The sequence below is a fragment of the Dendrobates tinctorius genome, unplaced genomic scaffold, assembly GCF_039654945.1.
Source record: "Dendrobates tinctorius isolate UK_male_01 unplaced genomic scaffold, ASM3965494v1 ptg000162l, whole genome shotgun sequence".
Lineage (NCBI taxonomy): Eukaryota > Metazoa > Chordata > Amphibia > Anura > Dendrobatidae > Dendrobates > Dendrobates tinctorius.
This window is the reverse complement of record NW_027361829.1, coordinates 49,550,451-49,567,200: the sequence shown is the minus strand read 5'-3', so window position 1 is coordinate 49,567,200 and position 16,750 is coordinate 49,550,451. Positions and strand designations below refer to the sequence as shown.

Sequence of the window (16,750 nt, the reverse complement as noted above, 5' to 3'; positions counted from 1 at the left end):
GCTGAGCAGCCTCCTGTGCGGCTGGAGAGGAATGGGAGACTGCCGAATGCAAGGCTCGGGATTCCTGCTGTGCAGCGACCGGAACCCGACGCCTCACACCCACCTCTTCCGACAAGCCTACAACCTGCAGTGATCCTCAGTCTACTGAACGCCCCGCACGACCAGCTCTATCCTCTCCTAGTGTATCCTCATCCATCCACGGTAGACTGTGAGCCCTTGCGGGCAGGGTCCTCTCTCCTTCTGTACTTTTGTGTGTCTTGTATTGCTCATGTTTAGTGTACTTGTCTATATTTGCCCCTTTTCACATGTAAAGTGCCATGGAATAAATGGCGCTAAAAAAATTTATAATAATAAATGCACCCAGGTCTTCCCAATAATAAATACAGTGGGTACAAAAAGTATTCAGACCTCTTTATATTTTTCACTTTGTTTCATTGCAACCATTTGGTAAATTCAAAAAAGTCCATTTTTTTCTCAATGTACACTCTGCACCACATCTTGACTGAAAAAAACAGAAATGTAAAAATTTTTGCAAATTTATTAAAAAAGAAAAACTGAAATATCACATGGTAATAAGTATTCAGACACTTTGCTCAGACACTGATATTTAAATCACATGCTGTCCATTTCCTTGTGATCCTTCTTGAGATGGTTCTACTCCTTCATTGGAGTCCAGCTGTGTTTAATTAAACTGATAGGACTTGATTTGTAAAGGCACACACCTGTCTATATAAGACCTCACAGCTCACAGTGCATGTCAGACCAAATGAGAATCATGAGATCAAACGCACTGGCCATAGAACTCAGAGACAGAATTGTGGCAAGGTACAGATCTGGCCAAGGTTACAAAAGAATTTCTGCAGTACTCAGGGTTCCTAAGAGCACAGTGGCCACCATAATCCTTAAATGAAGGAAGTTTGGGACCACCAGAATTCTTCCTAGACCTGGCCATCCAGCCAAACTGAGCAATCATGGGAGAAGAGCCTTGGTGAGAGAGAGTTAAAGAAGAACCCCAAGATCACTGTGGCTGAGCTCCACAGATGCAGTAGGGAGATGGGATAAAGTTCCACAAACTATCACTGCAGCCCTCCACTAGTCGGGCCTTTATGGCAGAGTGGCCCGACGGAAGCCTCTCCTCGGTGCAAGACATATTAAAGCCCGCATAGAGTTTGCTAAAAAACACATGAAGGAATCCCAGACTATGAGAAATAAGACTATGTGGTATGATGAGATGAAGATAGAACGTTTTGGTGATAATTCTAAGCGGTGTGTGTGGAGAAAACCAGGTACTGCTCATTACCTGCCCAATACAATGCCAACAGTGAAACATGGCGGTGGCAGCATCATGCTATGGGGTGTTTTTCAGCTGCAGGGATAGGATGACTGGTTGCAATTGAAGGAAACATGAATGCGGCCAAATACAGAGATGTCCTGGATAAAAACTTCTTCCAGAGTGCTCTGGACCTCAGACTTGGCCGAAGGTTCACCTTCCAACAAGACAATTACCCTAAGCACACAGGTAAAATAACAAAGGAGTGGCTTCAGAACAACTTTGTGACCATTCTTGACTGGCCCAACCAGAGCCCTGACCTAAACCCAATTGAGCATCTTTGGAGACACCTGAAAATGGCTGTCCACCAACGTTCACCATCCAACCTGATGGAACTGGAGAGGATCTGCAAGAAAGAATGGCAGAGGATCCCCAAATCCAGGTGTGAAAAACTTGTTGCATCATTCCCAAGAAGACTCATGGAAGTACTAGCTCAAAAGGGTGCTTCTATACAATACTGAGCAAAGGGTCTGAATACTTATTACCATGTGATATTTCAGCTTTTCTTTTTTAATAAATTTGCAAAAATTCCTACATTTATGTTTTTTTTCAGTCAAGATGGGCTGCAATGAAACAAAGAGTGAAACATTTAAAGGGGTCTGAATACTTTCTGTACCCACTGTAATAATAATAATTAGCCCATCATCAAATCATTTGCATTATTTGTGCTTTTCAACATGGAGATTAAAAAAAGTGAATTAAGAGACAAGAATGCCACTTGGGGATCATATGGGGGATGTTCCCCAAGGGGAATATGGGGATCATCACCAACACACTTACCCTACAAACTGTAGAGAACTGTTGATCATTGCCTGCTCCAATAACTAGATAACCATCCTTTGCTTTAAATGACTGAAGAGAAGTAAAGAAAAGAAAAAAAAGGTCAGCATAGATAGTACATTCAAAGCATTTCATGCCGAAAAATGTTAACTTTGCAACTTATATTTTAATTATTGCACAGAAAAACTATTCATCTGGTGGCATAGTTACACTGATCAGCAATGATGAGCCACAGTTCAGATAAGGTATTGCTTTGAAATGAACCTCCAAGACTGGATAAAATCCATTTTTGTGAAAGGGTTAAGATCACAAAACAATATCTTTACATGTGGTTCAGAGCCACATAATTGAGCACAGTAAAAAATAGCAGGTTTATTTTTGGAATGAATAAAAAATAGAAAAATGTAATGGTCTGAGTTATTATTACAAATTTAGGATAATTTCCTTTTAACCCCTTCAAAACATGCGTTGTACTAGTTCTGCACATGTCTTGTCTCCCCCTTTGATGTGGGCTCCAACGTTGCACCCACATCATTCCCAGTACATGTCAGCTGTTTTAAACACGATCCACCCGCAGCTACTAACCCATTAAATGTTGCTGTCAAACTCTGACAGTGGCATTAAACATGTGATTCCTGCAATTGCACCAGATATCCTCCCATCAGTGACCTCCATCACGTGATCGTGAGTCACCGATGGGTTGGCATGACAACCAGAGGTCTCCTGGAGACCTCTATGGTTGTCAATGCCAGATTGCTATGAGCGCCGCCTGGTGGTCGGCGCTCATAGCAAGTCAGCAATTCTGCTACATACAGGTGATCTGATCATCGCCTGTATGTAGCAGAGCCGATCGGGTAATGGCAGCTTCTTCCATGGAGACTATTGAAGCATGCCAAAATTTAAAAAAAAATGTTTTTAAAAATATTTAAAAAATATATAAAAAGTTTAAATCACTCTCCTTTCGCCCCATTCAAAATAAAACAATAAAAAAATCAAACATACACATATTTGGTATTGCTGAGTTGAAAATCGCCCGATCTATCTATAAAAAAAATTAACCCGATCGCTAAACGGCGTAACAAGAAAAAAAGTCAAAATGCCAGAATTACATTTTTTTGGTCGCCACAACATTGCATTAAAAAGCAATAACAGGCAATCAAAAGGTCGTATCTGCACCAAAATGGTACCATTAAAAATGCCAGCTCAGCACGCAAGAAAATAAGCCCACACTCAACCCAAGATCATGAAAAATGGAGACACTACAGGTCTCGGAAAATGACACAATTTTTTTTTTTTTTAAACAAAATTTGGATTATTTTTTCACCACTTAGACATGTTTGATGTCTATGAATTCCTAATGACCTGGAGAATCATAATGGCAGGTCAGTTTTAGCATACAGTGAACATGGTAAAAAAAATCCAAAAAACAATTGTAGAATTGGACTTTTTTTTGCAATTTCACCACACTTGGAATTTCCTTTCCTATTTTTGATTACACGATATGGTAAAACCAATGGTGTCTTCAAAATTACAACTTGTCCCGCAAAAAAATAAGCCCTCACATAGCCATATTGATGGAAAAATTAAAAAGTTATGGCTCTGGGAAGAAGGGAGCAAAAAGCAGAAACGCAAAAACGAAAAAGGGCTCCGTCATGAAGGGGTTAAAAACATTTAAATGGGATTTACCCTACATTGTAAGACAATGTAAAGACCATGGATACCTGTGACATAGACAATTATATTTTTACAAGGTACTGTACAAAAGTTTTAGACATATGGAAAATGCTGAAAAATAATAATGCATTCAAAAATAGAAGTGTTAATTGTCATGATCCAGCGTGGATCTGACAGTTTAAAAGGATAAGTGAACTTTTTTTTCCTTTGGCTAGGTGCCAAAGTGATGTGATTGCCCCCGGTGGCCATTAGAATTATTACACGTGGTGTCGTTCATTATAAGTTGCCCCGGTGGTGGTGAGTGGTAGTGCACTTTACACTGTGTTCCAAATTATTATGCAAAAAATATTTCCTCATATTTTCTCTAAATTACCTATATGAATTGCAGTCATTGTTATTTTCAAGTCATCTAATATTCTAGTATAATTGCAATGTTTTTGAACAAACTGCCTATGAAAACAGTATATTTTTAAAAATAAGAAACACTCAAAATGCATGTTCCAAACTATTGTGCACAGCAGAGTTTTCAACCTTTTTATTTTTATTTTGAACAAAAAAATGGTCAATTGTGAAATTATAGGCATTATCAGCTTATTACAAAATGAAATCAAACAGTTTTCAAGTCAAAACTTTATTCTAGGTGATGTTACATTTGTACATAGGACCCCTTGTTGGAAAGAAGCTTCTGAACTCTCTCGTCCATTGAATTTGTCAGTTTTTGGATGGTTTGTCCTTCAATTGTTTTGCATGTGGAAAGAATACCTTCCCAGAGCTGTTGCTTAGATGTGAACTGCCTCCCGCCATCATAGACACTCCTTTTGATGATGCTCCAGAGGTTCTCAATGGGGTTGAGGTCAGGGGAAGATGGTGGCCACACCATAAGTTTGTCCTCTTTTATGCCCATAGCAGCCAGAGATGCAGATGTGTTATCTGCAGCATAAGACGGTGCATTATCATGCATGAAAATGATCTTGCTGCGGAAAGCACGGTTCTTCCTCTTGAACCATGGCAGGAAGTGCTGTTTTAGAAACTCCACATAGATTATGGAGTTCAACTTTACCCCTTCAGGGATCCTAAAGGGGCCGACAATCTCTCTCCCATGATTCCAGCCCAAAACATTACTCCACCTCCTACTTGTTGGCGCCTTAGCCGTGTTTCATGGGGTGTCCATCAACCAGCCATCCTCCACTCCATCCATCTGGACCATTGAGCATTGCACAGCACTCATCGGTGAACAAAACAGTTTGGAAGTCAGTCTTCATGTATCGTTTGGCCCACTGGAGCCGTTTCTGCTTGTGTGCAGTGGATAGAGGTGGTCGACAGGATGGCTTACGCACAGCTGCAAACCTCTGAAGGACCCTGCATCTTGTTGTTCGGGGGACGTTGGAGACACCAGCAGCTTCAAAAACTTGCCTGCTGCTATGACAAGACATTTTTGCAGCTGCTCTTTTAACCTGACGCAATTGCCTGTTGGAAAGAGTCCTCAATTTTTCCTTATCAGCACGCACACGTGTGTGCTGGGAATCAGCTACATACTTCTTGATGTGTGCGATGATCACGATGAAGTGTCTTGGCAATGTTGATTGTAGTCATGCCTTGACCTAAATACTCCACAATTTGTTGCTTCTCAGCAACCGACACATCCTTTTTCTTTCCCATTTTGGCAAAAAATGTAGGCTGCTTAATAATGTGGAACAGCCTTCTTAAGTAGTCTTGCCTTTATTTGGACACACCTGCCAAACTAATTTGCACAGGTATCTGCAATTGCTTTCGGTGATATAAAGAGCCCTGACACACATCACCATCAATGAGTTTAAATGACAAACAAAAAAATTGTAACCTTATCACTCCTAAAATCTTTTTGCATAATAATTTGGAACACAGTTTAGTTTCTTTGGTTTAGTGTACGTAATTATAAATCAGGTGTGAGGCTCTATAAAAGGGAGCCAGGTGTGTTCAATCACTGTTGGTGATATTGTGAGTTAGTCATTTTGGAAGCAAGCCTGGGTGATGAAGGAGCTGAACATGAGTCCTGCACAGCCCAGCCAGAGGGGATGAGTGGCAGCTATGTGGTCTGCAAGAAGGGATGGCATGACGTGGTGGAGTCACAGTTTATGGTGTCAGCAGGAAGTGCTTGCATATCTTGGTGGAGTGACGACTATGGAGAGAGTTGCACTCAGCATGCGGGACTTGGTTGCTGAGAGCTGGACTCAAACATGCTTGAATTTTTGGGCAGGAGCTGAACTCATCTTTGGGACTCTGTTACTGGACTTCTGCAATTGGTGGTGGACTCTGCTCCAAGGCTGCACTATGGTGAAGGATCCAGTTATGGTGATGGATCCGGGTGGAGAAGATGCACACAGGTGGTGGGCTCTGTTGCTAGGAGCGTACGCAACAGAGCAAAGCTAAGTGGTGTTTCCCCTGTATTGTCATTTTCCCTCATGTGTGTTTAGTGCAGTGGTGGGATTAGTTTCCGCACCGACCAATTCCCTAGTGAGGGTCTAGGTTCAGGGCGAGCTACGGTTTTTAGGTTCCTGTGCATCGCCCGGTGTGGAACCGGCATAGGGAACGTTAGGAGTGCAGGGACACTGGCTCAGGGGAGTACAGGAGGTCTCCACTTCCCTATTCCCTATTGCAGGGCCCACCATTGTTAATGTTACCCAGGTTCCCCTTTATTATTTAAATTCGCCTTACTGGAGGCGGGGTTTCCAGACTACTTTATATATATATGTGTAATATCTAAATTCGCCAGTTGGAGGCGGTGTATCCAGCTGCACGTTCTATTATTTAAATTCGCCCTACTGGAGGCGAGTGTATTTTTCCTCCATGTCCTTGCGGCTTTGGTAAAAGCCCCCTAGAGTTGCTGCTGGGGAGTGGGACTTGTTCATACAGGCGGACGTAACCAGACAGGTGGGTGGAGTTGGTGATCCCCATGGTGCTGTCTGGGGTTCCCCGAGGTGAAGGGGTACATCCCTGTAGTGAGCAGACTGGTGATAGTCTGCGGGGCTCACGCCAAATCTTCTATACCACCAAAGAGGCCGCCCCCTCCTGGTCGTTTGGAGAAAGGTGACCAGTGAGTGTATATTTCCTCCATATTCCTGTCCCCTTCTCCTCCAGGTGTGAGCGGCAGGTGTGCTGTGGGGGAGTAGGGACAACTCTCACCCCTCACCATTAACCAACCCTGGGAGGCGCAGACCTCATGGTGAAAGGGTTGGAGGGTGGTGTCCCTTGGTGAATAGTGGGGGTGTGAGTATGGTGACGCAGGGGGACGCCTCTGTTGTCGAGTCCAGAATGAGCTCATCAAATTTATGACTAATGAATGTGTGCAATAAACGTTCAGGTCCGGACCTGTGTGTGAACGAGCGTGTATGGGTGGCCACCAAAAAAAAAAAAACATCAGTGGAAGTGTGTTGCGAAGTGTTACCAGCGCATACTAAACTTTCACATACATAACCTCGTTCCCCAGGTCGGCACTGTGGAGATGAGTGGTTCCTCCAAAATGAACATTATTGCCAATACCAGCGGTGCGTTTGTCATTAACCTGAAGTGTCAGGTAATGGTGGGGTGAACTCAGGATCTGGGCGTCCCCGCTGTAGGTGTTTCCCTAATGAGGAGTGGTCTTGAGGGTCCAGAGACCCCTCATTAAGGAGGGGGTACTGTCATGATCCAGCGTGGATCTGACAGTTTAAATGGATAAGTGAACTTTTTTTCCTTTGGCTAGGTGACAAGCTGATGTGATTGCCCCCGGTGGCCATTAGAATTATTACACGTGGTGTCGTTCATTCTAAGTTGCCCCGGTGGTGGTGGTGAGTAGTAGTGCACTTTAGTTTCTTTGGTTTAGTGTACGTAATTATAAATCAGGTGTGAGGCTCTATAAAAGGGAGCCAGGTGTGTTCAATCACTGTTGGTGATATTGTGAGTTAGTCATTTTGGAAGCAAGCCTGGGTGAAGAAGGAGCTGAACATGAGTCCTGCGCAGCCCAGCCAGAGGGGACGAGTGGCAGCTATGTGGTCTGCAAGAAGGGCTGGCATGGTGTGGTGGAGTCACAGTTTATGGTGTCGGCAGGAAGTGCTTGCATGGCTTGGTGGAGTGACGACTATGGAAAGAGTTGCACTCAGCATGCGGGACTTGGTTGCTGAGAGCTGGACTCAAGCATGCTTGACTTTTTGGGCAGTACCTGAACTCATCTTTGGGACTCTGTTAGGCTACTTTCACACATCAGGTTTTCGGCGTCAGGCGCGATCCGGCGTCGTGCCGGAATGCCGGATCCGGCAAATGTTTTGTAAAACCTGATGTGCCGGATCCGGTTTTCTGCCGGATCCGTCTTGTTCTTGACAGACAAAACCGGATCCGTCTCATCCGGTTCATCCGTTTTTCTATCCGTTTTTCGACGGATTACGCCGGATCTGGTTTTTAAAATTGACCCTTGTGGCCTTCCGAACGGGATTGGCTACTGGAAAACTATATATAGCATGTTCCTACAGCCCTTCTTTGACAGGTTGTAGAGGAGAAAGTGCAGGTTGGAGAGAAGAGCAAGTTACTGGCGAAGATGGATGTTGTCATTGGAAATATTACCACTAGAAGTTCTGTGACGGTTTCAGTAATGAGGGACAATTTTGCACTATACTTTATGTCACCTCAAGGCAGAGTACACTGGCAGGATGACAGAGTGTGAAAGATTTGTGCCCTAACCAAACTTGTGTACCTTCTGGACCAACAGTATATACCTTTGCCAACCAAAGTTGGCTATCTTGTCATGGTCTTACTATTTTTAGCTTTAGGCCACAGGTGTGTACCTGGTTGTGTTTTATGCAAAGTATTTCACCTTTTAACAAAAGTTGTGTACATTGTTAGGAAATCACCAACAATAAACACAACTTTTCAGGTGAAATACTTTGCTTCAAACACAACCAGGAACACAACTGTGGCAAAAAGCTAAAATTTACCCACAGTTATATACCTGGTTTTGAATACCTTTTTACCTTTTAAATACCCTGTATTTAACCTTTTTTTTAAACATATTTCGCCGCAGAAAGAAATGACAGACAACCAGTGTAAACAATAATTTAACTTTTATTTAAAATATTTTTTTTTGTGTAAACTGTTTTTAAAGTTAAAAAAACTTTTTTAATAAAGGTTTGAAACCAACCAAATGGGCATTTTTATTACAAAAAAAACATTATAACTCGGTGTAGTGTGGGGTGGAAATACTGCTGGAGGGGCTGCGGGACACTTCGACAATGGGAGTGTGGAGAGAGGACTGGGATCGTGGTGGGGAAGGAACAGTTAGAGGTGATGGTGTGGAAAAAGCTACAGAATGGGTGGACATGTGGGAGGCAGAAGAGGTGGTGGGCGGTGGAGTGGAGGGTTGGGCAGGGACTGTAGGAGCAGATGATGTTGATGGAAAGTTGTATGGGGAAGGAGTTTGGTACGGGGAAGGAGTTTGGTACGGGGAAGGAGTTTGGTACGGGGCAGGTTGCTGGAAGTGGGGAGATGTCTGGTACTGGGGAGGTTGCTGGTACTGGGAAGGTTGCTGGTACTGGTGAGGTTGCTGGTATGTAATAGGAGGGGGAGGATGGAAAGTGGCTGGAGGGGGTGCAGATGTAATAGGAGGGGGAGGATGGAAAGTGGCTGGAGGGGGTGCAGATGTAATAGGAGGGGGAGGATGGAAAGTGGCTGGAGGGGGTGCAGGTGGAGGAACTACAGTGGTGGGAGGTGGAGGTTGGGAGGTAACCTGCTGTAGAGCACCGTGGCACGAATGCATTACATGCATCTGCTGGGTAGGAGATAGTGTTGCCATGTGCTCCACAACAGACCTGAAAAAGGTGTGGTTTCGCGAAGATCTTGCTTCTGAATGCATGGTTTGCAGAAGTGTCTTCACCTCCAGAATGCTGGAGTTGATCTGCTGAAAGCCTGCGGAGATTTGCTCTGACAAGACTTTTAGACAGTTCTGGAAAGATGCATTCAGATGCAATAACTCTGGCGCATAACTCTTTTCCTGACCCCTCTGCCGCTGCCGCCCAGTACCCGCAGATGTACTAGAGGTGGCAGGGGCAGAAGGGTGGGGTAAAGGGAAAGCGATCTCCTCACCAGCAGCTTCATGTAATGTAGGCGGCCACGATGCTCCTGTGCTGGTGGATGGGACAGATGGGTCGAATGTGTGGGAAGGCTGGGAAGGTGCAGATGTACCGGGGCGGTCGAAGTGTCCCTCGGTGCCGGTCTCCTCAGGGATCGCCTCAGAAGGGTCCAATCGTGCAGGCTCCCGAGTGCTGCTCACCGTGCTGTGGAATAAAGAGAAAAAAAAACAATTAAAATACTGACATGGTATGGCCCAGGCTGAAAAAAAAAAGTTACATCTAACATTTTTTTTCACATGTGGTGTGTAATATTTACCTTCTAGTGACCATTGTTTCCCGGAGGAACGACAGGGCTTGTGCATACTTGTACTTGCTCCTGCGTCCTCCAGATCCACTCGGGGCCTGCATCTCTTTATTGAACTCCTTCTTGAAACGATCCCTCACAGACCGCCACCGATTCACAATTCTGTTCCCTGAAACGAGAAAGGAGTGGTTAGTATACAACATCAGTGTTTCACAAACTCCAGTCCTCATGGTCCCCAGGGGTCATGTTTTCAGGATTTCCATAGTAAATAGAAATCCTGAACACATGATCCGTGGGGACCACGAGGACTGGAGTTCGGGAAACACTGGTTTACATCAAGCAACCGGTACTGTATATACTTACGCTCTTTAATCTGGGCCCGAACATCGAGGTCCTCCCAGCGGCCCACAAGGAGCGAACAGATTTCCTCCCAGAGTCGTCGGGTAACGATAAGGTCAGCGTGGCGGCGGTCAGCCATATTCCAGAGCGGCTCCCTTTCTCTGACGAGATCAATGAGGTGGTCCACATCGAGTCCTCCATCCTCACCGTCAGAGTCGGGAGCACGCTGTGAAGGCTGTTAAAGAAAAAGACAAAAATAACATAATTAGCCTCCACAAAAGAAATGAAATAAAAAGTGCAAAAAAACAAAGCAAAAATATTTATACTTACACGCTGGTGACCGCCGCGTTGCTGTCGCCGACGACCCTGGGAGGCACTGTGAGGACCTCTTGGCCGAGCACCAGATTGGGAAGACTAGAGAAGAAAACAAAAAATGTTATGTCTTTGGATGTAGGCATTTGTTTGCTGTGTGTGGTCTGCAGAACATTGTTTTCTATGTGTTGTGTGTAGTGTGATGTTGTGTTTCTGCGTTTGATGCAAAAAACTTACCAATTGTGAGCCCACTCCAGGTGTCTGTCCACCCCTTCCTTCTTCTTCTGGGAGCTCCTCTTCATCTTGTGAATCCTGTTTTGAAATAAAAGGCAATGAATAGACATATATTACAGAGATGATGGATTTTGGAAATAAAAACTTACCATCAAACGCTGACGATGCGAGGGAGGGCTCCCAGAAGATGATGTGCTGTCTTCCTGGTGGCCACACTCCATGCCTGTGGGTGGTGTTCCAGCTGCTGCCATTGCTGCTGCTGCTGCTGCATCTATTGGGCGGCTGTTGAATAAAGAGAAACAAAGGGCCAATGAATATCTTGATATTCAATAGCCCTAGTTTGGAGGAATGGGGGATTTGATAATTACCGTCTCTCATCTGCTGCTGGCCTCCCCTCCTCAGCATGTTCCATTTGCTGCTCCATTTGGGGTGGTGGTGGTGCTGATGGTGCTGCAGTGGTCTCCTGCCTTCTCCCGCTGCGCTTGGTTGCTTTCTTGGGTGGCATGTTGGGTGTGGCTGTGGATCCCACTGTCTTGCTTTTATATATGTCATGTGGGCAGAGCTACTGAGCATGCTCAGACCAAAAAAACTGGATCCGGCCACCGGATCCGGCTTTCGCCGGATCAGGCGCATTGCGGCGCTCATAGGCTTTCATTGTGTGAAAAAGTCGGACGCGCCGGATCCGGCGTGTCCGGCTTTTTCGCCGGAGACAAAAAACGTTACAGTAGCCGTTTTTTCCAGACGCCGGATCGCGACACATTGCCGGATCCGGCGAAAACCGGATGAAACGCATGGCCATCCGGCGCGATCCGGCGCAAATGCAAGTCAATGGGGGGGAAACCGGATCCTGCATTGCATTTCGCCGGATCCGGTTTCTGTCAAAAGCGCCGGATCGCGCCTGACGGCGAAAACCTGATGTGTGAAAGAGGCCTTACTGGACTTCTGCAATTGGTGGTGGACTCTGCTCCAAGGCTGCACTATGGTGAAGGATCCAGTTATGGTGATGGATCCGGGTGGAGATGCACACAGGTGGTGGGCTCTGCTGCTAGGAGCATACGCAACAGATCAAAGCTAAGTGGTGTTTCCCCTGTATTTTCATTTTCCCTCATGTGTGTTTAGTGCAGTGATGGGATTAGTTTCCACACCGACCAATTCCCTAGTGAGGCTTTAGGTTCAGGGCGAGCTAGGGTTTTTAGGTTCCTGTGCGTCGCCCGATGCGGGAACGTTAGGAGTGCAGGGACATTGGCTCAGGGGAGTACAGGAGGTCTCCACTTCCCTATTCCCTATTGCAGGGCCCACCATTGTTAATGTTACCCAGGTTCCCCTTTATTATTTAAATTCGCCTTACTGGCGGTGGGGTTTCCAGACTAATTTATATATACGTGTTATATCTAAATTCGCCAGTTGGAGGCGGTGTATCCAGCTGCACGTCCTATTATTTAAATTCGCCCAACTGGAGGCGGTGTGTCCAGGGTCACGTGTGTCATATGAGTTCGCCTTGCGGTACTCGCTGCGTCCAGACACACGTGACCGTGACATTAATAGTTTATTTTTATCAAATAACAACATGCAAAATTAAATAAATAAAAGAGAAATCTAAATAAAATCAAAATTTGTTGTGATTAGTTACCAATTGCTTTCCAAACAGAATCAATTCTTCTAGATACTTTTGTACATAATTTTGAAGGAACGTGGTAGGTAGATACAGCCAAATTTCTTGGAGAACTAACCACAGATCTCCTGTGGATGTAAGCTTGTGCAAATCCTTCTGTTTCTTCATGTAATCTGTAACAGTCGCAATGATGCTGAAATAAGGGATCTGTAGGAGCCATATTATCACTTCAAAAATTCCTTCTTGTTCATTACAGTGAAGATATTCACTGCAGTATTCTGCTCTGCCCTCAACAGGGCAGAGCAGTGCGCCTGCGCCGGAGCCACAACAGGAAGGGAAGAAGAGGACGGCATCATATGAAGATGGGAGGCGCCGGACAGCAACACCCATCGGACCAAGACCGGACCGCCCCCCGGGTGAGTATAATCTAACTCTTTTTTCTTCTCTTTCAGGTTACATTGGAGGCTTATCTACAGCATTACAGAATGCTGTAGATAAGCCCCTGATGTCCATGTCGGAAGCTCATAGTCCAAAAAAAGGGTGACAGAATCTCTTTATCCTAATCTCCAACTTCATTTGCTGAAATGCAGAACAAACTTCCAAGAATTCTCCAAGATGCTTCATTTTGGCCATTGAGATACTGTACTGCTCTCCACAAACTGCTTTCATACAGCCAAATATTTTATATTATGACTAGAGTTGAGCGACTTTGGTCGTATCGGGTTTCATGAAACACAATTTGAGTCGGATGAAACTGGTCCGACTAGGGCAAAAAAAGTCAGAGTTTCGTCCGAAACCCGACCTCAATGCAAGTCAATGGGGAATAAAAGTCGGCATTGAGCGGATGACATTCATCCACTCAATGCCGACTTTTATTCCCCATTTGCTTGCATTGGGGTCGGGTTTCGGACGAAACTCCAACTTTTTTTGCCTTAGTCGGACTAGTTTCATCCGACTCAAATTTTGTTTCATGAAACCCGATCCGACCAAAGTCGCACAACTCTAATTATGACTTTTCAGTCAACAGTATCTGCTGTCATTTTTTTTGTACCTCAGTCCTTATGTTTTTGTGTATAGTTGAGTCACTGGGCCTTGTTTCCATATTAAAGGTATGATTTTTGTCCACAATTCTTCCAGGAAGACTTCTGGACAGAGTTCTTTGAACAGTAGATGGGTGTAAATGGGTCTTACTGGTTGCTGCCATTTCTGAGCTGATGGCACTGTTGGACATTTGATTTGGTGTGTCTTTTCTCTGCTTCACTATGCTTTCACTGCACCTATAGTTCTCAACGTTGCCTATTTCTTGGTGTCTTCATGCTGAGAAATACTGGTAGATATTAACCATTATGCTTAACCATCTGATTGGCTCCAAATTTATTCTGCAGCAGTACTACGATCCAAACATACAATCAATGTCAATAAGAACTTTCTTTGGTGTAAAGAATAACTAGGAGTCCGACAATTGATGATATGACACCCAAAGAGCACTGATCTCAACATAGTGAAGTTTGCGTGGGAATAAATGAAGATACAGAAGGATTCCAGAAAATCTACATCCACAGAAGATCTGAGGTTGGTTCTCAAAAATGTTTGGAACAACTTCTTTGCTGAAGCATTTCAAAAACTGTGTGCAAGTATACTTAGAATAATTGATGCTTTGATCCTGTTTTGAAGACAAGATGCAGTGACACAAAATATTGATTTGTCTTTGATTTTTCTTTTGATCATACACTATGCATTTTGTTAATTAATAGAAATAAACTTTTAACACTTCTATTTTTGAAAGCATTTTTACATTGTAGTATTTTTTCATAACATACTTAACACTATATGCGTGTGGTTCCTGTTAGTTAAAAATACACTAACTTTTATTCTGCAATCTGTAATATTTTATTCATCTACAGACCAACTGATATGCAATCTGCAACCTGCTCATAGGTTAAGAATTTCACTTGGAGGCGATGTCCGTCCAAGCAATAAATCCTGGATGTCAGGTCTGTGCCTCTTGGAAGCTGTTGTCTTCACTAAATGAATCGACACAACCTAATTTTCCTCCCAATTCACAGATTGTTTTCTCTGGCTTCCCAAAGATTATGCTATCTCTAGCACTGATAGAAGACATGGGTGAGCAGAAAGAACCAACTGATCTACAAGTTGAGCTCTGCTACTTTTGTATCCAAATTTGCAGATCAGCTAGCTAGATAAAGGACTTGTGGACACTCTGCAGCAGCAATATGGGGTAAATATTTTTTTTATAAAGAATTCATTAATTTTGCATGTTTGACGCAAATGAAAAATAAAAAAAATCAGTGCAGAGGTGTACATTACAATAAATCAATGCAAAATATAGGCAAGTTTAGTGATACAGGTCTTACATATTTACTGTTAGCGTATTTTGTATAGACTGAAGCTCATTTCAAACCAATCATTCAGAAAATGATTATCATTTATCAAAATCCCATAAAATCCCAATATGGAGGAAATACTCCTGAAAAATGGTGTCTTAGTTCACGATACCATTGGTGAAAATAAAAGCTTTATTCTCTATGCTAATAAGGTCTAAAAGGCTATGTGGAAGACAACATAAGTATTCTCATTTCTGTCAGTAAAGTCTCACTAATTATGTACAAAAGAGTAAAAAAGTGATGGCACTCACCGTTCTGTCGTGAAAATTCTTTATTGATTAAAAGGCATTGGCACAGGAGGAACGCACAGAGAGTGGGCGAAGGCCGTTTCACGCACTTGCGCTTCAACGGGTCTCACTAATGCCTCCCCCATGTGCAGCATGTCATTTTCATCAATGCCAACAGATAGGAAAGTGCTGTTCATGCACCACTCTGAAATTATTTAGCACTTACATTTATAGAAAGTGCAGGTGATTCTCTGCCAGAAGATGCCAATCAACAGCTTGAAACACAGTGTGATTATCAATGTTAGTCTATATTCAGTACTTTACATTAGTATTAGTGATGAGCGAGTATACTTGTTGCTCGGTTTTTCCCGAACATGCTCAGGTTATCTCCGAGTATTTTAGCGCGCTAGGGGATTTAGTATTGATCGACGCGGCTGCTAGACAGGCTGAATACATGCATTAATTGCCTGTTTGTTAGGAATTCCACACAAGTATTCAGGTTGTCCAGCAGCTGCAAATCATGCAGTTGCGTCGACAAACACTAAATCTACGAGCATGCCAAAATACTCAGAGATCAACCGAGCATGCTCGGGAAAACCAGAGCAATGAGTATACTCGCTCATCGCTAATTAGTATGTGTAAACAAAAACCAGGAGTGGGTGAAAAATGCAGAAGTGGTGACCTGTTTCTATCATACTTTTCCTCTGATTGCTCCACTACTTGTTTGGCTTATAAATATTGAGGTAAAAAACTGACCGAATACTGAACATGTTAACATTGGCTTTACAAAGAAATCTGGGTGGTGAAGCAAGTGTTCTGCTATGTAGGACAGCAGTACTCTACTTAAGTATATTTTGTTGTGTTTTATAGGATAATAGTGACAAAATACTGTATTTTTCAGACTATAAGATGCATTTTTTTCCTCCCAAAATGTAGAGGAAAATGGGGGGTGCATCTTGTTGTCCAGATGTACCGGCTCTGGCTGTCATGGGGAGGTGGGGGAGCAGTTTCAGTGGAGCAGGGGGGCAAAGAGGCAGGAGCCGGTGGCTGCGACTAACTCATGTGCCCACTGCTAAAAAGAAATGAATATTCACTGCATTCCACGCCCAATGGGCATGGAGGGCAAATAATATTCATTTCTTTTTGGCATCCTGGTATGATTATCCCCCTTCCCATTCCTGGTATGGTTGGTCCCATCCTTATTCTGGTATGTTTGGCCCACCAGAAAAGATAAAAAAAAAATCATCACACTTACCTTCCTCCACTCTTCAGTAGTGCGCAGTGTCAGCCACCAGAGCCTTCCTCCTGCTGCAGTCACGTGTGACGATACTAAAGAGAAATTAATATTCTGAAAATTCATTTCTCTTAAGTATCGGCACACGTGACAGCTGGTAGTAGCAGGAAGCCGGTGGCTGACACTGCTTGCTACTGAAGAGCAATGAATACTCACTGCTCT

The 16,750-nt window shown here is 43.8% G+C and overlaps 1 protein-coding gene across 1 annotated transcript in view; it reads right to left on the bottom strand.

The window, feature by feature from the left end:
* The window catches only part of SUGCT (succinyl-CoA:glutarate-CoA transferase), a 1,606,806-nt gene that overhangs the window by 1,019,803 nt on the left and 570,253 nt on the right, over positions 1-16,750 (bottom strand). The window contains exon 10 of the mRNA XM_073550015.1: positions 2,111-2,182. Coding sequence (XP_073406116.1) covers positions 2,111-2,182 — 72 coding nt within the window. The remainder of the gene's footprint in view (positions 1-2,110; positions 2,183-16,750) is intronic.